Source organism: Apus apus, chromosome 2, assembly GCF_020740795.1.
Source record: "Apus apus isolate bApuApu2 chromosome 2, bApuApu2.pri.cur, whole genome shotgun sequence".
Lineage (NCBI taxonomy): Eukaryota > Metazoa > Chordata > Aves > Apodiformes > Apodidae > Apus > Apus apus.
In genome coordinates, this window is record NC_067283.1 from 93,647,865 (window position 1) to 93,674,904 (window position 27,040).

Sequence of the window (27,040 nt, forward strand, 5' to 3'; positions counted from 1 at the left end):
CTAACCAGTTTAGGTTTAGGGGTTTTGTCTCAATATAATCAGAAAAGTCTGTCCATTTTCATGTTTACATTAAGACAGCAGAGAGAAAGAGAGGGAGAAAGCAGAAAGAAATGACAAGAAAAATGGAACAACAGCTCTATACCTCCATCATTCCGAGAATGGTTTTTTTAGTTACATGATGCTGATGAAAGAAAATGAGTATGTTAAATTTTTTCCCACTACCTAAGGCAGTGTATTCATAGGTAGGGCAAATGCTGTCTTTTAACTTTTTTAATTAAAACATCACGTATCATTAAGACAAATTAATGTGTGGGGTTTTTTTCTGAAATAACTACAGTGAGTGCGGCTGTCTTACCTAAGCTGCAGCAAGGCTTTAACCTGAACTTAAGAAAGGCTTCTAGGCAGCAGAAGCTAATCTTACCCACAGAATATTCCTTGCCTCAGGCTTGTTGCCTCTCAGTTAAGTAATTTAAACACTAGGAATTTCCAGAAGAATTGCACGTGCCCTGTCAATCTCAAGACCATACTGTATCAAAGGATCAGCACCTGAAGTCTCACTGAACTGGCTGATGTGCCAATGTCAGACCGCCCTATGCCATCCAGAGGAGAGACAGTTCTGAGGATTTTAAGAATACATCATTGTGTTCTGATGAAAGGCAATTAAAACACAGCCATACTTCACATCACTGTATTAGAATCAAGGAGCAGGAAGTCGGTTGTATCTACCGCAAATTTAGGGACTGTCCCTCGATCTTTCATTTCACTCATTAAATCTCCAAACTGAGGACCAACTGAAAGCAGCTTTCCCTTTGCACACAGGTGCCCTCACTGCAGATTTTCAAAACAAAGCTCTACTTTTGTATCCAAAGAGTCTAAAGTGAATATAAATTATTGCTAGTGTTACCTACAGTGGAGGTCTGCCTCTGTTTCAGCTGCTGATGTAACTGCATCCCAGCAAACCTTAGTAGCAGCAGGAAACTTTTTGCTGTACTAGTTTACCCTTAGCTCAAATCAAGTTGGTTTTCAGGAAAAATAGTGTCTTAGAATAGTGTACTTCAGTTGGACTAGCGTTTGTGGTGTGCTCAGCAGCTGCCCACTGACAGCTAATTCTCAGAAAAGACAAGTAATACCTTTGGCAGCAGCTTTAGCATAGTCTCTACTGTCTGTGCACCAAGTAACATGTCAGAGGAAGACACATTCTCAGAGCTTTTAGAACTGCTCACCAAAAAACAGAACTCATGAGTCATTCTGTCTCAGCCTCTGGAGAGTCCATGTCTGAAGAAGTATGAATGCTATCATCAGTCAGGTGTTAGAGGCATGCTCTGGAAAAAGAAGCATTTCTTTCAGCCTGAATGCTCTGAGTTCGTATCAGGTGGGCATTTGACTAGACATTTCTTCTGCAAGAATAATGTATTTAATTTTTGTTACAATAAATGCATTGGGAGGCCTCCAAAACATACTCTAGGGTGGCACCTGAGGGATATAAATGCCAGCTCAGTAAGGGTAAGAGCTAAACACCAGTGACTAAAAATATCTGAAACCCTACTTCTCAGTGCTAGTTTTAAAAGTAATATCAAAGCAACAACAACTGCTAAGAAAATGTAACAATTTAAAGCAACTGTTCAGTCTTCCATGCTATTTACTGATTGATGTCAGGGGATCATTAATGTCTGCATATAAAAATGTTTTACAAGGTTAAATCAGTGGCAATTTAACAAGGTACAACGCAATGTCAGATTTCAGTCCAGATGCAATCCAGGGCACATGTTGTGTGGAGAGGATGAAGGAATATCTGTGTCTCATAAGCAGATAGCAAGAAATTCATTTTTAGTGTTTCTTTCCTCTGTTCTTTCAAAATGGTGTGATTTAACAAGTACTCTGCTAGCTGTCAGCATTGGTTAATGATTGTCAGTTGCCCAAAAAAGAGGATAAGCTGCCAATCTCTTTATAAAAATGCAGTTCTTAGGAGGTTGCTGCATGTGTGTGTTAACTTAGACTAGAATTCTTTCTGATGCCCCTTTTTTAAATGTGAAACTTGGAATAACAACTCAACCACAAAGTGGGCCAAATTCAAACATGATGCATAGGATACTTGTGTTTTTCTTGGTTTCAGACTTTATGGAACAGTTTTGAGTCATACATTCATCCACCCTCCCAGGAAGTGGCCACTACATCTCCCGTATCAGATTAGATTCTCTCACATGCAGAAGCTTCATCTACCTCTGTAATATTAATTAAGATGCGTAAAATATGACTGGGTTTGTTTGGACCATGAGAAAAATAATCCTGACTGAAATAAACCAGGAAATCCTTAAAATAGAGTGCTGTCAACAAAATAGTCTTTATTCTGTAACAGAGAGATCTATAGAGAACTTCTGTTGTTAGTGTAAGTCAATTCCACACTGAAGAAAGAAATCTGGCTGGTATCATTCTCCCACTGCAGTCGTGCCAGGAAGTATTTCTAAGCACAAGACAAGAAATTCAGTGGCACAGTCCTCTACGGAGTTGCACCTGGTGTGACAACTTACATCCATGCAAACTGGAACCAGTATGTCCACATGAGGATAACAGTGTTTTACAGTCATGTTGCATCAGTGTATATAATGGTGCAAACTAGTGTGAGACCAGGCCCAGGTACTCTCATTCAGAGGGATGTGACAATGAGTTGAAGCATGGAATTAAACAAGCAGCTTTTCAGCAGTCATGCTGGTGTATCCTGCATTTGCCCCCAGCCATCTATTCCTACGCTACCCTGTCTCCACAGTATCCCATTTCTGCCAGGCAGCTGCAGAAGGAGCTGGGCTGGAGGGTGTTACAGGGTTCATAGCACATCCCTACCCATGGTTGTGCTGTCACAGCAGAGCATTTGACACTGTGACATGCCACAGCTGCACACCAATCAATAGCCTCTGAGAGAGTCTAAATGGAACTGCTGTTCTGATTTTTGTAGATAGTGGATCAACAAGGCACAGTTGTGCAGCGCCACTTATACCGGACAGTCTCACTCTGCATGTGTACCTAGTTTGCTTGCCCAGAAATATTTTTGCAGTTGGGATTAAATCAATGTGACACAAACAGTAGTGTACTAGAGAGTGACGTAAGCTCCACCATTACAGTCTCACCTCTGAAACGGGGCTGATGTTGCCTTGTACCCATGGGTAAGAGTATTGCAAGACTTTTCCAAATAAGAGGGAACATGTTGCCAACAGGGAGCTGATTTACCTCAGACACACAAAAAAAAGAGATGTTATCATGACTTGGGTATGGACAGCTAGACTATGGCAGACTTAAGATACAGTAAGACATTATTGCACTTCTTTACTGTCCACTTGCCTTTCTGCTGGGAATACTTCCTTCTGCAGGACAATCTTCAAAAGGTGCACGTTATCCCTGCTCTGGCAGGGGGGTTGGACTAGATAATCTTTCGAGGTCCCTTCCAACCCCTAGGATTCTATGATTCTATCTCAACCATTTCAGTGTAAAGTGCAGCATTTCAGAGCAAACCATTGTTCACAACCCCTTAACTGACACGCAGAGAATGTATATCTTTATGTCTGCCAACTCTAATGTTTAGGCAGTAATTTCTATCAAAGACAGTCTTGGAGGAGAGCAGCCTCCCAGGTGCAGAGCCATTCCCCTACCTGAAAGCTACTTTTAACCCACATATTTATAACATTTGGCAAAAGTTTATGTCACTTTTCTGGCATGTAAAGCCATGCCCAAGTAGATACAGAAATGAAGACATGAACATTATTTATAACATTTTGAAAAAGAAAACATTCATTATAGGGATTCTTTCAAAAAGCACATATACATCTAAGCTTTTTTTAAATGATGTGGTTTTCATTTAGGTGAAGTTGATAAGAAGTTGAAATAGTGCAATTTTTAAACAAAAAATAGTGCAGGAGTCAAACTACAACAGCAACAAAAACCAAAACAGAAAGTTGTAGATTTTATAAACTTTTTTTTTTTTTAATAAATAAATTACTGGCTGGGAGGAAAGCAAATGGAACTGTTTTCAAAGGCACCAAACGCTTACGAAATGTATGCATATGCCAATGAGCTTTTGGTGAGGTTAGGATTTTCTTTTGGGAATTAAACTAGGTTGCTTTTGAAAATAAGATATCTCAGTGTGAGATTTGGTTTTTATGTCAGATGATGATGTCTATCCTATCAAATAAAAAAAGTGTGTTTCCATTGTTATGTTGCAAATGACAGCAAGGAAAACAATTGGAGAAATATTTTCTTCTCCTGCACATTTGACAGTGCTTTGTAACTCATTTATGGAAGCGGGGAACATCCCATTGTTCAGTCTTTCAAACTGCAACATGAAAGGCTGATCGCTTAAAAATGGAAAAAATATGGGTACTAAAAATTAGTTTTATGAAGGAAACCTGGGAAGAACTTCAGTTTGAAGTGAAATAATTTCTAATGCATTTTTGTGAAAGTAATTTGTTTTAATTAATACTATCTTTTTAAATTAAGAAGTTGTGTTGGGAAGCCCTTGCCTGTTGCAATTTAATCAGTTTAATTTTGAGATAAATTTAATGTTGGGAAAAAGAAGTAGTTGATGCCTCTTATGAAGAGTAGCAAAAAAAAAAAAAAAAAAAGAAAGAAGCAAAAACTCCTATGGCCACTCCGGAGACCATAAACATTTTCTCTTTGCACAGAGGCATCACACCAGCTTGAAAAAAACAAACAGAACGAAGGCAGGAAACAGAAATAGCTAGACATTGGTAATGAACTGTAGACAAGACAGGAAAGATTATAAAGACAAAGCAGCAGGTATACCTGTGCAGTGACTAATGATTTCTTTGATTTTGTGTGCCTGAGGTTTTATCTTTCTTTCTTGCCAAAGATCACAAAGAGAAGGGAGAGTGGGCGGTTGGGAGGGTGATGGGGTGTGAAGAGTGTGTGTGTCTGTGTCTGTTTTTTCTCACACACAGATGCACACACACACTCAGAATCTTTCCACTGGCTTTTAATTTTAGTAACTCGTTTAACCCAACTGGAAAAGAATCTACAACTTCTTGCTTTTAACATTATAAATATTCCAAATGTTATAAAACCTATTGTAAAAATGCACATTCAGTGGTTTTATGAGGCACAGGACCTGCTAATGTAGTTTCAGGGAAGCTTGCGTGCACTCTGTTCTGTCCACTGTTGGACAATGGTGGAGAATCCAGGGGCTCACGCTTGATTGCTTGAACAAAGCAGGGGTTTTTAAATTCACATGGCATTTTAAAAACCTCATGATCCTGCTCTTTCTCCTCTCCTGGGTTGGAGCTGTAGAAGTGGCCGTAGCACGCCGTGTGTGGTGGGATAGGTGTGCTTTCCAAACACCCGGAGGAGTTCTGAGGGAAAAATGGGGCCACCTCTTTGCCACGTGAACCCCTGCAAGATCTATTCAGGTTTAGGTTGTTGGGGTGGTTGGCTACAATGCATTGCCAGTTATGTGGCGTGTAAAGGCAGTGCCTTGGCTTCTGACAAGGTGAGGCTGGCTCACAGAGGTCCGGTTCTGTTTTGAGGTGCACTCTGTTGGGGTAGCTAAACACCTGCTTCCTCAACAAGCCGTTCTCTTCAGGCCAAGCTCCGTTCTGCGGCGTCAGGTAATTATCAGCGATGTTTTCGGAATCGGAATCATATTCCATTTTGATAGGCATCTCCAAAGGAAAGGCTGCGTCATAGAGGGACTCTGAGGATGGGAAGGGTCTCTGCATTCTCAGATGGTCCGTTGCATAGTGCTCTGCACAACGTTGTTGTACGCCCGAGTAAGACTGGCAGCTTTCTGTGCTCCCCCAGTGGGAAGGGCAAGTTGATGCTAAATTTAAGAAACTTTGGTCTCTGCTGTAGAATGGTCCAGCTCTCCTGTTTGAACATGTGCTCATTCGCTGGCTGGTAGAACAAGAGCTTGAGTTTCTTAAAGTCCAGTTGCTGTTTGTGGTGCAGTTGTTTTGCACGCCTAAAACTGATGTGTTAGAACTGAGAGGTTCCTCTTGCATAAAACACTCACCATTTGTATGAGGCTCAAACTTCACTTTTACGTTGTCCTGTTCATTTTTTACTGCTGTCCAGTTAAGATGCTTCCACTGTCCCAGAGTTTCAATGGCACTGTTATAGGGAATTCCCTCCAGGTTTCCTTTCAAACCAGCAAAACTGCTTGGTATCTTCAGTTGTTCATCTTCTTCCCTTTCAATAAGAAAAGAAAAACCCAATCAATCAGAGGTTTTTAAATGGATGTTTTCTGGGATACAGACAGGGTGGCTTGACATACATTTCAAGCAGTACTTTGTCCTTAATATGATGCTCTCACAGTCTTGTCCATATAACAAAACCTTTGCATTTGTCCAAGAGAAAAAAAAAACTGTGCATGCATCTAGGTGTCAATGAGTGTGCACATCTACCTTTCTGTGGCACCATTTCATTTAAATTCTGGCATGCATTTATTCTTCCATGTCAGGCACACAGTTTAGAAATACCTTAAATATGGTAATACTATATGGTAATTATCTTACGCTTTTGTTCTTGCCTTAAAATATTTCTAAATAATATTTTGGGATGGTAGGTAGAGGTAAAATGCAAAGAGTATCTTAAATGAGATGTATTTTGTTAACAAGGAATTATTTGGATGCATAAAAACTTTCCGATCCAAGTTATTTGAGGGAGAACTGTGGGGGGTCTTTTATTTTGAGAATGCAGAGCTAGCTTAGAAGAAATAAAACGCCTTAATTAAGTGTCCAGAACAGTCACAGATGTTCATTATTTGGCATCAGTTTGTTTTTCATGCTTAACTTATTTATGTTGTCTTTCATTTCCTATAAATGTCCAGTGAATTCATTTTCTTCTATCTCCAGCTGAAGTGCTCCATGTTAGTGAAGAACTCCGGCAGAGAAAGTTTTCAGAACTTGACATCCCAACCTTCAGATTCAGTATTTCTCTGGAATTCACTAATGTGCTAATTCTCAGGCAGGATCAGTGCTACAAAGCCACCCCATTCCCTCTCTAAACAAGAAGTGGTTATCTCAAAAAGACAACAAGCATGAAAACCTGGAGAGCTAGTAAGAATTTTAGGAGGAATTTTCTTAGCTCTTTATTAAGAACTTTTTCCATGAGTATGGACTCAATGTGCAAGTATAGGATTTTCCAGTAGAGGGAGTCTGTGTTGTTACAAAAAGAGAACGTCCCACTGTTGATAAAGTACACCAAGAAAGAAGAATATTTTCTCTTTCTTTTTTTTTTTTTTTCCCCTCTATGAGGTATTAAATATTTTTATGCTAAAAATTGTGTAAAAATTGTTGTCACTGACAGTCTTGAGATGGAAATGGTATGAAACAGTTTTCTGCAGGACTCGCTTCTCAGTAAATGCTCTAATTGGGAAGCAATAGGCTAAAAAAATGCAGTAGTCACAAAAGCTTAGAGCCTCAAATGGAGAATTTTACAGTGAAATAGTATCCAGTGAAAAGCCTCCAAAAGAATGTATGTTTCCAGGAAGACAGCACAGAATCACAGAATTCCAGGCTGGGAGGGACCTCAAGGATCATCCGGTCCAACCTTTCTAGGTACTACTGTAGTTTATATGAGATGACTCAGCACCCTGTCAGGCTGAGACTTAAAACTTTCCAGCATGGGGGAATCCACCACTTCCCTTGGGAGATTATTCCAATGTTTGAGTGTCCTCATGGTGAAAAATTTACCTCTTGTGTCCAAGACACATTTTAATAAAAAAAGTAGTAGTAAAGATGAAGCCTATCAGGACAACAGAACTAAGTATTATCTCCAAGGCCAACTCTTGCAACACTTGAGTCTGCGGGAACTATCTAGTGCAAAGGAAGGATTTTTGCCACTCAGGAAGTAAAAATGTAACTAGATAAGCATCAAAGGTCATGCGTAATTACAAAAAAATAATTTTAAAGTAGAGACTTGGATACAAGAAACAGCTCCTTCAATCTGTTTCTTAATACAAGTTCATTTCCTCGTGTGGCAAGACGCTGGTTGTGCTGTCCCAGTAAAGGTGAAGAGTTCCAGCATGCTCAGGTGGGAGCTCTTCTCCTATTCATGGGAATGCTGGGAGATATACTGCCTGCAAGGGGTATCTGCTCTATCATTTAGTTCTTCCACCTGCAAGGCATCCTAAATGAAAAAAAAGAGTGATAACAGGCCACATTTTTTCCACTGGGCTGTGGCTGTGTACACCTCCTGGCTCCTGGTAATTCAGTCCACTCTCTTAACTCTTTCCTCAGACCAGCCTGAAGAGACATCTCAACAAAGTCCACAGGAACTGGAACAGACAATCCCATGGGGGAAAGCAGAAAAGCCTATTTAGGAGGAAAGGGTAAAACCCAGCACAGAGGTCCTCTTTTACTGCAAATCTGTGAGATTAGCTTCTACTCCAAGGCTGAGCCTACAGATGTATCTATCTAGAAACATACAATGAATATGAGCATCCATTATGTGGAACATCCATAAACTAAAAACATGAGCTCAACTGTCATCCAGACAGATTTTTTTTTAAAAAGCCTAACAAAATCTAATGTTAAAAAATAGGGGGAAAAAAGGGACACTAAATAAGCAAAGAGTTTCAGCTGCAAAGTAAAACAAAACCTCAAAATACATTTTTGTGCAACAAAGTAGAAACATATTAATAACCAAGCATTTTGGTTTTGAAGTATGCATGTACACTCAACTTCAGAAGAAAAGAGGACTGCAGAAAATAAATAAATATTGTTTGGGATTATAACAGCCATTTCATATGATCCAAGACAAAAATGGATTTCAGTTTCGTAAGTAAATTAAATCCTTCTCACTCAGCTCTCCTCTTAGGTCACTACAGTCCTTTTAAGGGTCTCTTACATGAAGGATACATTTTTCTGAAACAAAACTTTTTTTTTCAATATATTGGAAAATATACTTACTTTAACATTTGTTGTTGGGCAAAGACATATTCTGAACAACCACTTCGATAGAGAAGTTGAGTGTTAGCTTGAACCCAGACCCAGTGATCTTCATTTGTTTGTACTTTGACTAGAGAAATGCCATTTTCTCCATTATTCTTTGCTACACAATTTAAAAGAAAATCTATTTTAATACAAGCAGTATTTAGTATTTTTTCTTACCTAAACTATAAGGGAATGTTCATGGGGTTTTTTGCTGCCCTGGAACCATCAGCATAGGAAAATACAAGCTAAAATATATCACAAAACTAGGCTAATTACATTTAAAAAATAAAATTTGAAAAGCCTAATGAAGCAATTGAGCTGTAACCCAGGATTTTTCAATATTATTAATTCACTATATTAAAAAACCCTCTCAGTTAATAGTACTCTACCAAGAAAATGTTCCTGAAAGATGGGCCTATGACAGAAGAATGGTTTTAAAGAAGTTAAAGGTTTCCAGCAGGTAGGACAGAAGCTTGAGTCATCATCAACATTTAATTGATTGTAAAATGTGAATTACAGCATAGACTCTCATAATGTTGCCACAGCAAACACTAGAAAAGCATGAGTCAAAGATGCAAGCAAATAGATTTTAAAAGACAATATATTCTAATTTCCCTCTATTTTCTGATCTTTGGGAAAAACTAGCATTTGTAACATTATCCAGTTTTCCTCAGAGAGGGCTACCTGTGGTTATTTATTGTTAAGACTTCCACATAATCTTTTTTAACTCAGTGCTGTCTTATTTAGGAAAGCATACTTGTAGTATTCTCGTTTACTATGATTGTGTATGTATCTATAAACTCACTTTCATGGTATTTCTGCCCACTCCAAAATTCAGTATAGTTTTTTTAAGTGGTCATTTTTTTTGTTTGTTTGTTTGTTTTTGTTTGTTTGTTGCATTTTTTTTTTAACAGAAGGGATTTTAGAGAGAAGAAAAAAGAGATTGTTGGGACCAAAACCTGGAAGACCTAACAGGAGTTAAGACAAGATTCTTTCTCCATAAACTGGGTGCAATACCCAAGTACTTAGCAGACACACCTTTGATTTGGTTTTCAGCAATCTGTAACACATTAGTGAAAGCTGCATCTTGATGATGACTGTTTCTTCCATATAGTTCTTCTGCTTCACACAGACCTGAATTACCTTTGGAACTGGAGCTGTAGAGGACAGAAAATGTGGAAAATTCCTTGTCAGGGAGTGAACACAGTAGAATCACAAACTCTAAAAGATGTGATCTTCAAGCTCTTGGCCATCAGCAAAGACTTATGGTTTAAATATATAGAAGCCAACACTAAATAATGATCTGCTTCCTGCATGATATGTTTGGTCAAACTTGTGTATGACTGGAATTCTGCATTTAATTATGAGGCATATTTCTATTTAGGAATATTCTGCTCACAAATTACTATTTTTTGAATAAGATTCAGCTTGAATTAAGAGAAATGTTGTGTATATTCTGCTCTGCCTACTCAAGGTACCTTCAAGGTACATACATCACCCTGACCAACAGTGCACTTAAGAGTTAGCGTGACTTCAGTCTGCAATCATCATCATAGGATTTGCATTAATTTCTTCCAGTCTTTAGTTCAAAATGCATATTAGGGCTTGGAAAGGGTGCAAAGTCCATAACACTGCTTTACTTTTTTATTTTTTTCCTTTATTAAGACCATCAGAAAAGAAATTACTATATAAATTTGCACGCCATCCCTGGCCAGCATGCTCCAGGCCTGAATTAAAGAGAACACTGAAGTTAAATGCCCACTTGATTCTTGTCAAATCCTTGGCCACTGTCCAGTCAGTTAGTAAAACTTAAGCAAAGCACCTCTCTTCTAGGAGCTGAATTCTGATCATCAACCAATTTCACCTGGTCCATTGAAAAACTAGCAAGTGGAAATGACTTTCCAACTCTCTTCTAAAAGCCTCCATAATACATTACATCAGCCTTGCAGTAATTTAATTTGTGTCAAAAGGATTTATGTGGTAGAACAACATTACACATCTGGATAGTAAATCCACACATACACAAGCATATTCTAATTAAAAGTCAAATTATGATGCTGTCAGTCACACTGATGAGCATTTTGCTTCACAGCAATGGACTACATTGATGTAAGGTTGTCTTTAACCAAATAAGGGAAAACGTAATCCTAGCCCCAAACATCAACTACAATTCAATCATAAAAGAGTAACAAAAATAAGTGTTTTGAAGGAAATGAGTCTGAACACAATCTGTCCAGACCTTCTGTGACCGCGACCAAGTGATCAGCCCCAGGCCATTTAGTGCAATTGTGGATTTTTGTGTTCATAAGCCTTCTGTTGTAAGATAGATACATACACCAAAAACATCTCATTGGACTCTCACAAGCACATTCAGCTTTCTAAAGTTTTCCTTTTCCTTTGTTTGCTACCAAAATACCCAAGTCCAAAAAATTTTGCTATCACAAGATATGGAAATTTCAAAAGTCTCAGTAAAGATACTTTTTCTTTTCCACTTTTGCAACTAGTAGAATGACTTCCTGTGTTGGTAACTTCTGAAGGCAAGGAAGATACCCTTACTTTCCAGCTTTTATGTAAAACTATCTATAAGGTAATATAATACTTGATATATATTACATATAAAGTAAAATATATTATATTATACATTCTACATATTCTATTCTGTCATGTCATGTCACGTCATGTCATATTATAAAGTAGCTACTATGTATTATATAGTTAAACTCAGATAAATTATTCACTTTTCTAAGAGAGTTTTTTAATGCAGGGTTATTTTGCCTGATTTGTGCTCTTTACAAGCTTAATAAAGACAAAGCCTAAAGTATTCTTTACTAACTGCTACAAGATTAATTTGAAAATACTTTGTATTCACTGCTGCTGCATCATCAGCTTTGTGTTTTGCTTTCACAAGCAGGCTTTTCATCTTCATCTCTGTCACAGAAGGGAGCAGAAGTGGTACCACAATGCAGAATAAGGACAGCTGAGGTGGCAGTACTGTTCCTGATGAGGACTTCTTCCTTTGTCCAAAAAGAAACTTCAGTTTACCTTGGAACTGCATCGTCTGTTATTAAAAAAATTAAATAAATAAATAAAGAATCTTAAGCAGTAAGTATATAAACATTTTAAAACCAGGAATTCCATTATCTTCATACAGTTTAAACCATGCCATTTCAGAAGGGTACTATCAACAGTAAAATGAGACATTTGAGGCTGATTTTTGGGTTTTTGTCTCCCGTGTACTTAATGTAGAAGCTCTGTATCATGTTGCACTCTGTTCACCAAGATGGGCAGCGGATGGTGGTGCAAACAGCTATTTCCTCTGTGCCTCACTCTCAAGCTGGGACTTTTTATTTTTCCATGCTCTGTTCTCTCCAGTGAGATGGTTCCTGACTTTCCTTCCTCTTGCCATGCACTTTCTCTGGGAAGTATATGAACTGGCACAATCCAAGGGCTTCGCAGGCCGATACCAAGGGAAAAGATACACCCAAGATAGGCAGATAACAAGTACATGGCTCGGAAGGAACCATCCATCCCTGCCTCAAATCTCCATATAATCAGAAGGCAGACATCAAGTTAATGGTAAGCTGCTGCCTGTTGGTGAAAAAAATTACCTACCACAAAATCACTACAGAAAAATCAGCCCAATTTTTTGGGGCATTTTCCAGTGCTACAAGATTAAAACAGGGATGCAGAAATGACTAACTGGTACCGCTGTTCAGACCCTTAGTCTTCCAGCAAATGAACATCTGATACAGAAGTTGCATTTTCCTGTCTCGTTGATCCTCTCATTTTCTTTGCCTGTGCTGTACTTTGTCATAAGAAGAAACAGCTTTGGTCTTAACTAAGCCAGTGGTTTCTAGAAATGAGCCACTCCTAGTAAGCATATTTGAGGAGCATGTGAGAGAATTTCTAATTCTCATTTTTTGCATTAAAGGACCCATTACAAAAGGGGAAAATGGAATATTATTGTTCCTGTTCCTTAAAGCAAATACTTTGTGCTTAAATTAATCATCGAAACTGAGGCTTGCTGCCCTTGTGCCCAGTACAAATCGAGGACAGATCATCCAAAAGAGCTTAAAACATGAAAGTTCATAGATTCTTTAAATTTCAAATACTGCAACCTTCTTTTCTCCCATCATCTTTATACGTATCAATAAATGTCTTTAGGTGTTTCTTGTTAGGGCACCACATATGAAAAGTGTATCCTGTCCATGGCTCTCCACAATGTTTATGTTCAATATTAATGATGAAATATTTTTCAAATGAAGCAATTAAAATCCAGCATGTCCTGACTACAGTTCTCTAAGGGAGGTTAAGACTTACAAGGAAGCCAGAAGTACTGTCCAACAAGCAGCGAACTCGACAGATGAAACAACGAGTTAAGAAGGAAGAATAATCTGGTGTTGTGCTGTCATTCTCTTGAGCTTTGAACAATTTATTGAGAATATATTCTTCTCCTAGGAACAACAGTGGAGGCAAAATATATCAGATCACACTAAGAAAGAATGAAAATGTTCTGTAGCCAGTTGAAGAAGCTGTTATGGAAATTGCAAAAAATTACTGTATGGAAGGAAAAACATTAAATTGTATCATATAGAGATACTTATGCTCTACCAAAAGAAAAAAAGAAAAGCTCTATAATAGAATTCAGGTGAGTTTCTTCAGAAAATTTTACTTTTAACTGAGTTTTTGTGATTTTTAGTGATGCAAAGCAGGGTAACAGCTTTTTCTGGTTTTGAGTTCAGAGACCACAGAAAATACACTAGAAAAAGGAGTAATATAAAGAAGTATGCTAATGCAAGAAAAAAACAAACATACAAACTGTGGCTGATTAGCTAATGTTCAGCTGTTGCCTCCTTGATCTTTAGTGACACATTTTCCAGTTTTGGACTACAAATGCATATGCTTATTTCCCAGACAACACCAGTATTTGTGCAGAAGTATGAACTCAGGAACTGAAATTCTCCACTGTATATATTAGGAAAAAAAGAATTCCAAATGTTTGTAACTTGTAAAAGTTTGGAATATTCAGGCACATTGTTTTGTTTTCCGCGTACTTCCTTCTAAATCTTGCAAAGTTCCTCACAAATCTGTAAGACTCTTGCAAAACACAGAAACTGCAAGAAATTCTACCCAAGTTTTATGACTGTATTCCTGAGGACTTCATAGAGGCTGCTGAAGGATTACTTGCAAGTTTCTCTCCACCCCTTCTGGAGTCTCTGCTTCTTCAGTTTCTTTCCTCGATTATTTCCTCACCTTCTGGTGAAATGCATACATTTTGCTGGGATCAATAATTCATAAGAGTTTATAATTTCAACCCCATTGTATTTTCTGTAGTGGCGACGTCAGCTTAATGCCTCATGTGGAGAAACGCTGAGAACACGTATCCACCTGCCATCCTGGGGAATGCAACCTTAGAGGAAAAAATGCATTGCTCTACCTGCTTTTTCCTCTGAAATCTCCTCCATATAACTTAATGTGGGAAAACAAACAGTGGAAAGTGTTGTGGCTGCTGTAGTACTATACAAAAATGTTCTGCATGGGGTTTTTTTTTGCATTAATAAGAGAAAGAGTAATGTCCTGATCAGTATGAACAAAAGGCTGATAGAAGGAACAACGATGCAGTTCATTCCGCATGGATAAGAATATCCGTAGGTACATTTAGTCAAAGGAAAATAAAGGAAACATCAACTTTCTCACCTCAGCATCACACATCACCTTATAAATGTCAAGAATCAGGAAGAAGTGTCATCTATGGGATTAAAACATTTTAAATGCCCATCATGGAGCTTTCCAGCGAAGATATAACATGGAACAGCCCTAGGTGTAGGTGGAGTGCAATTCTAACTTTATACGGTGGTGCCTGTGCTTCCAATCAACATATACAATCCCACCTGCTTCTGTTTGTAGTTGCTGTCCAGACAACATCTGGGGAGGGTTCATGGCCCAGTGCAGTTGTCTGCAGAAATCCTGGCGATCATCCACATGAATGTAATCATATATGTTTTGGTGCATTACATCAGTCTGAAAATTACAACAAGAAATGTTTAATTTGTAGTAGGGCAGACAATTACCCTTAGGTTAATACTTTCCTTAAATAATGACTGATATAAAATACTTTCAGAGCAAAAATTGCTTGAGGAAAGGTATTTCAGAGGCCCCTGTTTTCATGGCTGCTTTTTGACTTTACATCCTAAGATGATTCTTTTTATTCTGAACTCTTTTGTGCATATGCAACCATGAGTCATAAAAAAGTCTGATGGCAGCCAGTGACTAGTGGCATCCCACAGGGACTGATGCTGAGACCAACCTAATTTAATTTGTTGATCAGTGAATGATGGGACAGAATGCACCCTCAGCAGGTTGTGAGGGTGCCAACTGGGGAGGACACGACAGCTGCTCAGACCTTGACTGTGAAAATGGGCTGACAGGAACATCAGGAAGTTCAACAAAGGCGAAGTTCTCTCTAATTTTGAGTACCTCAGGAAAAGAAAGATATTAGCATACTGAAGTGAGCCCAGGAGAGTGCTACCAAGGACATTAAGAGGGCTGGAGCACATGACATATCAGGAGAGGGGAAAAGAACAGGGTTTGTTCAGCTTTAAGAAGGAAAATTCAGGAAGAACTTACTGCTGTCTACATCAACCAAGTGAGTGGGTGTACAGAAAACAAAGCCCAACTCTCCTCAGAAGAGCAAAGTGGGAGGACAAGAAGCAACCGACACAATTTGCAACATAGGAAACTGGGAATTGATATAAGTGAAAAGAAATGTGTAGTCAGAGTGGTGAAACACTTGAACAGGTCTGGAACCCCAGAGGGCAGACAGAAACTCAAAACTTGACTAGATGAGTCCTGGATCAACCTGCTCTAACTGGATTTGCTTTGAGCAGGAGGTTGAACTAAATGGCCTCCAGAGGTCCTTTCCAACCACACGGTTCTGTTACTCTGTGACTTTACAATATATTTATTATACACAGGCTGCTAGAACAGTAGCATTTTATAACAAAATAGGAAGGAAACTTTTAGCTACATCTTATTTTTGTTATAGATCGTGCTTCTGTCAACAAAAGCTTTACAAAAGGAACAACATCAGAAGGAATTCATCTTCACCTGTCAGATCACCAGAAAAAAAAAAAAAAGAAAGAAAGAAAAAAAAAAGAGAGAAAGAAAATTAGTCTGAAATGGCACAGTAAGTAACTTAGTTTCACTAATAGTGTACATCTAATCAGCAGTAGAAGGATAAAGCAAAACAACAGAGCTCTGCATGTTAGAAAGCCAGTTAGCAGGAGTGACTACAAGGAAGTTATTACAATGGCAGTGGCTAAGTATTCTAAATATTTGTTAATATATTTACCTGATGAAACCCTAGATAGTCCACAATCGTCGATGATGCATAAAATATATTTCCATCTGCACTCACCACCAATGCAAAACCATTCAGTGACTGAAGAATAGAAAATAAAATCGTTTTAAAAGATAATCAGAAAACAAAGAGGTATAAAATGTAATGATTTTAAGAATATTCTAAATATGAAATAATCACCCGAAAAAGAGTTGGACATAAATTTTGTAGAAAAGCCTTTTTTTTTTCCTAATATGAAAAAATGAATAACAATCTGGAACATGTTCTTTTCCTTTTAAAAGGAAAAAAGTTAGGATAGCTAATTGCACTGTAACTACCATATTACATTACTAGTTTATTATCTACTTTAAATTTTATTTTGTCATTAATTCATATAATTAAATGTCTAATAGCAAATGTTAACTTTTTTTTCCCTTTTAATTTAAAGCATCACATTCCATTATAATTGCTTTGAATTTACCTGCATTGATACATATAGGTAATTATATAATAATCTACAACAAGAAAATTAAATGCATGTGCTGTGGCAGCTATGACTTTAAACCTGCATATGTATTTTATGTATGGCTATTCTCTTAAGCTTCTATAGAAATACATACATTGCATAATTGTATAAATGTAATTAATATAAAAAGTAGGCAATAAATACTTCACTCATATAGACCAACATCTTGTCCAGAAAAATGCTAAATTAATTCTCATAGACTCAGTGATTTAAGGAAAGCAACCGGAGAAATCCAGAAATAAAAGTAAGGATTAAATTAAATCAGTGACGTAAACATTATGATCCAACATGCTGCGTGCAGTCTGACATTTTGCCTCTCTTCCCTTGATAAAGATTCAGTAACATATCTTCACCCCAGCAGACTTGCATTCCAAGGTAGTTTAGATGATCCTTTCATGTGATGGTTTTGAGCTCTTTTGAGATTGCAGTTCAAAACTGCTGCTGATTAAATACTGCTATATTATTATCCTTGCTTCACCTTTCCCTTATTTACTGTTGTACTGATGTGCTTATTAATCATGAGTTAATCCCGAAGCACAATGAGGGCAGATTTTCAACTGCTCAGTAACCAGATACACTGACATATTTTTGTGAGCTTGGTTCTCTTTTTGGTTCCCAAATAGGGACCAGATTTCCAAGACTGCTAGAAGCCTGTTCCCACTGTGACAATGGTGGGCAGAGTTTCAAGAGTTCAGTGCACAATATGCAGACCTCCTCAGAACATTTGGCCCCAATCACAAATGTGGAACACCTTTGGAAAACATGGCCCAGTGGAACCATAAATGTCAAAATGCTCTGCACCTCAAAAAAGCTTTGACTGGAGAAATCTAGTGAAGAGACTGCAATGTCTTGCCTAGGTTTGGAAAGAGCAGCAACTGATTCAATCAATTCAGTGCTAATTGTACTTTGCTAAGAATAGTCAAGGGCAAACCATGTTCAGCTCCAGGTCAGCTTCATAAATACCGATCCTTTCCAGAATAAGCGTTATCTCTTCCTAGTTGGCTTTGTGTTGAACACTAGTTATCCCTGATGACTCTTCAACCACAAGGAATTGCTGGACTGGTGCTATTTTCTGCTCTAAGTAATGCCCAAATTCACCCAAATTCATCCCAGCACCTCACCAACCAGAAGACAATGGGTCAATATTTCCACATCTTCACATCTGTGCCTTTCACTGTGCTGAGAGGAGTCACCATAGATGGTATCTGTCAAAACCATTTCCAATGTCAAGTGGAGAAAAAGAAGCATTTTTGGCATCACGCCTCTTTGGACTCATCTTCACAGCAATGAAACCATCAGTGATGTGATGTTAAGAATTTTATTACATTTTTAACATCTGGAAGGCCTTTTAATTTGAACAAACTAAAAATTTCCACCATAGATAACCATAGGACATTTAAAGGAGCTTCTTCATGTGGATGTTTGTGGCTGTTACCATGCATGTTCCAAAAGACCATCCATCCTGCCTGTGCAGTTGGGGCAAGTAGAAGTTAAGAAGATTAAAAACCTTTTCTTAGCCTATGAAAATTAATGCCTCAAGCTGTAGCTGGCAAGACCTAGAAAATGACCACACAATCTGAATATGATCAAAGAATCTCAAACAGTATCATGCTGAACATCCTTAAGAAGTGCTTCCCATTGTCCTGCAGGCAAGCTGGAAATTTTCAGCACCAGTAGGAAATGAATGAGGGAGCACCTGCCTTTGCCAAGGCTTGTTTTTATGAATCAAGAAATAAATACTCCTATTCAAAAATGAATCTTCTTCATCCAACATAAGGGTACATACTCTTCAGGCCCAGACATGTATCCTAAGAGATCAGTCTTTACCTTTAAGGTGGAAAACTTGCTCCCTCACACTGGACGGTGGGCAGCTTTTACTTCACACAAGTTTTTCTTTCACAAAGCTAGAATTGGGCTGGAACTGATGCAGCAGTTTGTAAAAAATGGGAAGGGGAAATGGGACCATGTGTATTTCTAAGAGTTCAGACACTTCTGTAAGATTGGAAGAGGCATTAAGGAAGGGTGAGAGAGAGCAAGAGGAAAGAAGTGGGCAAAACATTCAAGGAGCCATGTGTTTAAACCAGAAATTAGTATGGATTTGAGGGAGGTATGTAGATGAAGAGAATGACAAACTTCCCCTGCTCTGTTTTTGTTTTGTTCTCAAAATGCTCATGTCTTTTTCTGGGTTAAGATCTCTTAAGTAAGCATTGCCTGGTTTTCATGACCTGGAACGCAGACGGAATCAGATGCTCTGCCCTGCAGGCAGGAAAAGCAAAACCCACTTTGGTGCAACAACAACTTTTATGGAGCCACATGAAGCTATTGAGGATTAACACAAATTCCATGTGTCTAAACCTCGTTTTAGCTGGGCAACCTGCTGCTTCAACCACACTAAAAAGAGACGAGCTGGACATGGAGTAAAACTTCATAACCAGTGAGTCTTACTCATGACTGCAATTTTTTTCCATTTTCTCAATATTACCCTAAAGTGCAGTTCAGTAAGAAACCTGGCATCTGTAGCACAGAGGACTCAGAGTCTGAGTTGAGATTTATATTTTTCTTATCTATCTACCACAGCTGGAGAAAAGGAGGAGGGTTTTTGTTAGCTCAGCTCTGGTACCCCGAAAGTGGGTAGCAGTGATTGCAAATTAGTAGGAAAAGACCTCTTCTGACCTCTCAGATAAATCTCTCTGGTTTCATACACAATTCCATACTCAAGCCCTTTATAGTAACACTGCGTAGAGATTTTTCCATTATTTTGGCCAGAATCCTAGTGATTTGAGTGGGAGAGAGACACAGCCTCAGTGCATGAGAATGAACAAAAACTATTCCCAACTTTTTTTTTGACTAAGGTACCAGGTCTCACATGCAACAGGACGACAAAGTATATAGCTCCAATCATGATTTTAAACTTTCTCAGTTACTGAAATACAATACTCAGCAATAGTTTTCTCTTGTTCCCAGTGAACGGGAGGCCACACTGGTGTGCTGTGTCAGGACCACAGCAGCCGTCTGCCTGGGTTATTGATAACCTGCAGGGAGGAGAAGGGAAAGAGGAGTTGGACCAGCCCCCATAGCCACGCAGTTTGCACTCCTAGTGTAAGCAAGTGTCTGCCCAAAGCACAGAGGGGAAGCACAGAGAAGTAAAGGCAGCTCTCCTCATCTCACTTTACTAATTTCAGTAGAAATAATGGGAAGCTTAAAAGAGGGCTCTTGGATTTAGAGAAGGAAATAACCGAACCCCACAGCTCAATGTCGATGCTATTTGCTTTGTGTACAACTGCTGTGTTTTTTATCATCTACGTCCACTTGTATCCCATCACAATTTTTATCAATTTGCATACACTTAGACAAGCACACAGGGACACACACACACACAGATATTAGCGTGCACATTAAAACTTTTGCAGCAAAAACCAGCCAACTTGGAATCTGCAAAAAATACATGGTTGTAAATTGCCATTTGGTAAACCATACGGATTCAATGACAGATGGAATTTCTAATCCAGGATAATAGCTGAAACATGTGAGACAGACTGAAGTATGTATTGTGAACATTTGTTTGTTTGTATTTGGCTTTTAAAAAACATTACATGAGTTTTCTACATTGTACTTAAGAAATGAAATTGTGGGGGGTTTTTCCGAAATGTAAAAGAAAAAGAAAGAAAAAAAAAAAAAAAGAGAGAGAGCTTGGCACCAGGCAGAGTCCTGTGTTCCTTTGAAAAAACATGTACATCCAATTATGTACTCACGAAGAGCTGCACCTGCTACTGAAACAAAAAACAATTAATCTGTCAGTTCAAAGAAAGTACAACATTATTTTAGTGCCCGTGGTAGCTGTGAGATGAAAGTTATCAGTTCCTTCCATTAAGAAGTTTTTGAAACGCTATTAGTCAAGAGGTTCTCTTTGGGAATGAAGGCAAATATTTTGAGGAAGATAGGACTTCCTTTGGCAAGATCCTTTATATATCCTGATATTTTTTTTTCTTGTCCCATAGCAGAAAATCAGCCAGCAAATACTTCAAAGATATTTTGGTCAAGGTCATGGCATGGTAAAAATAAGGGGGGCTGAGGTAGGGGGTGAGGGGGGAGGAAGAGAGAGAACGAGTTCCAAGCCACATTTCTCTTATTACTCTTCCTTGAAATAAAGGAAAATTCACTAGCATTAGGTCTCCAGAGACCATGTTACTATGGTTACTAAAGTACAACAGTCAAGGCCTGCAGCCATGCCTTGCTTTGAACAGATTTTCAAGTCACGCAACGTGGGTACTAAATTTCCAGGGTCAGTTGGCTCACAGTTTATCTGGAACAGCTTCATTTAATAGTGGATCACTGGGTTTTTGCATCCTAAGTGGGATGGGGCCATTTTATGGTGATCTAAATAAGTAGCTATTTAAAAACTCTGGAAATGATATACTCATTCTTGTCTTCTGAATATTAGGAGGAAAACGCAGACAGTTAATGTGTCTTCTGTCTTTAACTGTATTGTTTAGTGAATCAGTATTTCTTTCCACTGGTGTTTTTAGTAGTCACAATTGCCCTTCTCGAAAATCCCTCTGGAATCCTTGAAGTTCTCTTTATAAATGAAAAAAAAAAAAAAACAACAAGAAAAAAAACTCCTCTTACAGAACCCTGAAATAAAACCCCACATAAAAGACTGTTCAGAAATACCATATCTGGTGACATCAGAATATGGCTTTTCTCAACAAGTACAGTATCTCTTAGCCCTCCAGACTCTTATGTATTTCTCTGGAATCTACAGAACAACTTCAAAAGAAATATTTCTGTGAGTAAGCATTATTTCGTGCAAAGGGGGAGTGACAGAATTGGTTTTAGCATTCAGTTTTGATCAAAGACTTGTGTGTACTGCTTAGTTTTCAGGCAAAAGAAACAAAACAGAAGATGAATTTCCATCATTTGAGCCAGGGAAGAAAGTAAATGCTACAAGCTGAAGCCTACAGCCTTGAGTTTATATGGGAAGCCTTTTGGAGGGAAAGTGTTCCATCTAATTTTTTGGTTTTCATAGACAGCAGAAATGTTTATTTTCAAATACAAAGAAATACATACATATGATCATTATGCCTCTTTTGCTCATCTTCCCAGATAAAATGAAGTTCAAATTCCTGCCTTTCTCCTTAAGTCATGATATCACTTCAGGCTTCTTCAAGACAGTATGGAAATTCAGTGTCTAATGCTGCACCACCCAGAGCAGGGCCCAGAAAATTTTTCTAAGACATTCACACTGCCAGAAGATTTTGAGCCCTGGCCCTCCCACTTTCAGAAGGTGAAGCTGTGCCACCTGAAAGGCACAGACAACTGTGAACCATTCAGCTGATGAAATGTCTCATTTTTCCATTTTTCAGTATCCCACCACTTCCACCAAGGGCCACTTAGGGCAACTTTGGAGATACTTGTTTATGTATAGGTCTTCAGTCTAAAGAGGGAGCTGGAAAGCTGCGGCTCGTCAAGAGGCAGCAGACAAAACTGGCCTCCTGGAAATCAGTTAGGAAAATTTAAGTCATTGGGCTCTGGTAATTGTGAGCTATAAACTTTCAAGCAAACATAATAGTTCCCTGGAGGGTGAGATTGTAATGTGAGCACACATGTAAGCAGATTTTAAACCATGGTGATGTTGTTTTTTATTTGCTTGATATGTAATAAGCATTAGACACAACCAAGAACAACTTTGCCTTTAAAGTGCATTTGATCGCGTGATGCAAAACTGTACATGTTTTTCTTCCCTTACACTTTGCTTCCAAGCTAAGTTTTTGTAACAACGATTGCTCAGACTGCATCAAGTCCTTGGATTAGGGCCTCTCTTCTTTACTATAGGCACAAACCACTGGCCTCCAATGAGCCCAGCACCTCAAAATTATCCACTCTGCCCAAGATGGTACTTAGAAAGAAGAGCTGAAGTATCATTTGACTTTTTATGTGCAGAAAATTGATGTGGTGCACTCTAGAAAGAGATACACCCCAATCGATTCCCATTGTTTTCACAAGGGCTAAACACTGGAAATGAGAATACAGACTGTGCTTCCAGAGTGGAGCAGCACTAATGAATAAATAGCTCAAAGACGGGTTAGAGAAGGTTTTGCTTCAAAAGTTAATTCATGGGTGACACCAAATACTTCAGTACGAATTTGTCATATGGCATGTCTGCTTAGAATAAACACCAACAATGCTTGCTAATGATGGCAAGGTTTGGTGGATTTTTCGGGTTTAATTGAAACAAATGCATTATTCTTTCTTTGTATTACCAATAATGATTTCATATGGGAAGTGAGTATATGAATACTACCTGAGACTAATGGACATTGTACAAGTATTTAAGATTATTTGTAGTAATCTAAAGAATAAAATTATTTAAAGCAATAATTCTAAAAATGTCAGGAAAAAAACCACATTTTATTTATTAATACATAGATATATGTATCATGATTACTGGATATGCTAGTGAGTAGTCAGATGAGTAACATGTCATTTACCTTAGCAATTATCACTAAAGTATGAGTAAAGTATGACATAATCTCCTACATCTTTTCCTTTAGCCTTCTCATTAATAATTATGTTGAGTTTAAAGTTGTGCTCTGCTAGTAATGGAACCCTACTGACAATGATCTTTCACAAATACTATGCCCTGGACTACACTTAGAAATGGAAGCAATCTTTATATTGATTTATGCAGTTTCTCATTTCACTTCCTCAAAAGCAGATGTTGTATTCACAGATGGAAGCAAAGCTGGGGCAATATCATATCTTCAGCGCAAGTTCAGCCCTTCATTCTTTTGGAGTTCTGCAGCTGCTTTGGGCTTTTCAGTCTTCTCTTCAATAATTTCAATATAGAAAATGCAAGCTTGATTAATTCCATTTGAGAAGACTCAAAATGAAGCACTAATTGCTCACTACCCAGCACTTGTAATAACCAATTTAGTTAAGTAGCCTTTGCAGTAACAAATGTAGTAAGATTACCCATTATCTTCCACAGAAATAACTTACTGAAAGGAGTCTCTAGTAATATTTATCCAACATGTTGGACAATTAGACATATGTAAGTACCAAATGTCTGGATTTATATTTTTTTTCAGTGTTATTTACATGTAAGTGCACCAAGTCCTGAAGAGAAGAAGCCGTCATAATACTCCATCCACATCTGACTTTTATTTGCACTTGCAAACTGTTACATGAGCCTGAATGGCAGACATCTTTTGCTGTGAAGAATCAAAACCCAAAGGACATAATGTTGCAGCCTATATATTGTAAACAGAATGTGATGACCTAATTTCAGAACATTATTATTCTGTGTATTTAGCACTATATATCACAATTTCTAACACAGAAGTACTTCAGGGGGTGAGAAGAAGAGCAAAACAATCTGTATTTCAAATGCTGTTCAAGAATATATGCTAAATCATCTTTTTTTAAACATAATTTCAGGTGAGTGGAGTTGTTGGGGTTTTTTTCCTGAATCTGACTCCAGGAACTCTCTTACTGTGCTAGTTATCATTTTATGCATGTTTTGTATCCTGTAAGCATCCTGTATGAAACACACCCTGTCCCACACTGGCAGTAGGTGTGAATTCTGCTATTATCTGTCAAGTGGATAAGAGCAGTTTGTCTGGAAAGAGGTAAAGATGGAAAGTTAGAGACAACTCCTCCAACCAGCAGCAATGACTGCAAGTGATAAGCTGAGTTACAGACTAGATGGACCCTTCCCCAAGGCCCTTCTGCAAGCCCCTGCTTTTCTTTGAGCAGACGTTTGTTTTCTTATTGCTAAGAAAAGCCCAATCTCAGATACTGGAAAATCCTAGGGGCCTTGCAGTACTGGGAGGAGGGGAGAAGTTGTAAAACTCATTGGGAAGAATGTCTGCTGTTGGCCACCATCAGCTTTTGCAGCTAGAAATTCCTGGGAGAACTGCAACTACAATGGGATACAAAATGTCAGGGACAGTTACAATCAGAAAGATGATGAGTTTTCCTGAAGTTCTTGGAACAGGAATAGAACTATTTGAAGGGTGCCTTTCTGTCCTTCTGTCTCCAAATCAATACTATATCCTTGCTAATAGAAAACTACAGTTAATGGTCAGCATCATGCTTTTCAACAGCAGTTTTATCTTCAGTTCAAACCCATCAAATAGCATATTCAAGTTCTATTAACTCAGGTAGGCAAAAAATAAAATTGAAATGTACTCAATATTTCTAGTAAAATATTTAAGTTTTTCTTTTGAAACCTTCATAATCACCAAAGAAAATCACTGCAAAATTGCAGTGCAAAAGACAGTCTTGCTTGGACCTGCTTTTTTGCTCATCACTACACACTACTGAGAGAACAGCAAGGTTGCAGGTCATTAGCTTTCCTGAGTTGAGAATGAGGAATATACTGGAAGCAAGTGTCAGCTGTAAATATAGATTAGGCTACTAATGTATAACTTCACTTCAGCAAGTTGAAGACCAGTTAAACAATGTAAGATTACAGTTACCTACAATAATAGATAGGCATTATCTGAAGTGCATTTCTATTTCTTTGGGCTTGTTGGTTTGTTTACAATACATGCCTTTGCTATCTTCAAAAGCAGGACACTTTGCAAAAGCAAATGCTCATGCAGAAGCTTGTATGCAAGGATCAGTGTGTTATGATTGCCTTCATTATTTGACTGCAAGAAATCCAGTTCTAGCAGTAGATTAAATCCCGGTGCATCCATACAGTGCAGAGCTCCCATATGGATATTGAACCTACTGACTGGCAAGAACGGATGTTGAGGGTTAGCTCTGAAGTCAATGAGAGGAAAAAAAAAAAAAACAACTAACTGAGCTGAAACGGGATAATATGTTTTGCTGGGGAGGAAGTCACGTGGCTGCTGGACTGTCTCCAGATGCACTGAAATAGCCTGAGCAGAAACAGAGGAAGCGGCTGTGAAAAGTGAGCTCGGGTGGAGCTGGCTGAGACGAACAGTCTGGAGACAGCAACAGAGATCTTAAATTTGGATCCACATCTGGTCTGTACCCAAAGCTCGTTGATTCTTTACCTGAATGCTGCTGATGGACAGCTTCTCAGTTCGCCGGTACAACTAAAATTTCTCAGCTAGGCCTACCCATACGACAGCAGGTCTGCCTCTGCCCTGACAAGTGGAAGGCAACTTTTCTGGTGCCAGTGCAAACCCAAGAGGATGGTGACTGAGTCTTCTCACTGTATACCTGTGCTGGCTGCCAGCTCCCCTTTCTCTGTCACATTAAACATCGGCTGCTTGTCCTGATTTTCCAATCTGCTTGCAGCTTGCTTCCCCCATAATTATAATCTGTCATTTCATGTTGGAGAAGCTAAGTATTAACATCAGTCCAATGTGCTACCCTCACCCATTTGCAAGGTTTGAAAACAAGCACTTAATGGTGTTTCTCATTTTGCTAAAAGGCTCCATGCAAGCAGGGGTACCTGATTTTTCTTCCTCAAATTGATCCTTAAAACTCTTGCAAAAGTCCTGGCAAAGGTCAAGCTGCTCATACACTACGAGTGCTGGCAATCATGGTTACCATTTTGTTAATTATTTCTGTGCACTTGGTTCCCCATCAAAATGTTTATTTCATCACTTTTCTCTTATTTAGGCTCCAAATCTGAAGGGAGAGGATGACATCTTTTTATTTTGATGTGCTCCCACCCCCCGTCAAGCTGGAGGGTGGCAGTGCCTGTATTTCAGAAACCTCAGTGCAGCATTGTGAGTGTTACAGTCGTAAGAGTAGCACTAGGGACTGGAGTAGACAGCAAATGGTATTTAGAGGTCACAGGCTTTTCTGTCCAGATTTGTTTGAGAAGAAAAAAAAAATAAAATAAAAGGAATAAGCGAGAACATTAGTTATTTGTTTAAAGGGCAACACAAAGGATATTTTTTGCATGGAGTTGTGGCTATGCCAAATTTCAAGTCTGGATTTTAGAAATACGTCTATTTGTAAAGGGGAAAAAAAAAAAAAAAAAGGGACCAGGGCCTCTGAAATGTTCCTTTGTGTTTTGCCTGCGCCTGGCAAGAAGCGAGTGAATGTACGCATGTGATAAAATGGCAAGTTACTCCTTACCCCATTTATGGCTCTTTTTTTCATGGATAAATTCTCTGTAAGTCATCATAAGTGACTAATGTCAGCTTAAATCATGTCATCTGAATTACTGGGAGAAAGTTCACGTTTGAAAACAAAGGAAAGCAAAAGGGTTGTTTGGGTAACTTTTAAAAGTTACATTAACTGGAAAACAAA

At 38.4% G+C, this 27,040-nt stretch overlaps 1 protein-coding gene across 1 annotated transcript in view; it reads right to left on the minus strand.

Moving 5' to 3' along the window:
- Positions 1-5,069: 5,069 nt before the first annotated feature.
- AHRR (aryl hydrocarbon receptor repressor) overlaps positions 5,070-27,040 on the minus strand; it is an 84,531-nt gene continuing 62,560 nt past the window's right edge. Inside the window, exons 5-11 of the mRNA XM_051611449.1 lie at positions 16,288-16,377; positions 14,828-14,957; positions 13,257-13,390; positions 11,795-11,994; positions 9,975-10,093; positions 8,913-9,054; positions 5,070-6,189 (exon numbers count right to left, since the gene is read on the minus strand). Of these exons, the coding sequence (XP_051467409.1) occupies positions 5,070-6,189; positions 8,913-9,054; positions 9,975-10,093; positions 11,795-11,994; positions 13,257-13,390; positions 14,828-14,957; positions 16,288-16,377 (1,935 nt within the window). The remainder of the gene's footprint in view (positions 6,190-8,912; positions 9,055-9,974; positions 10,094-11,794; positions 11,995-13,256; positions 13,391-14,827; positions 14,958-16,287; positions 16,378-27,040) is intronic.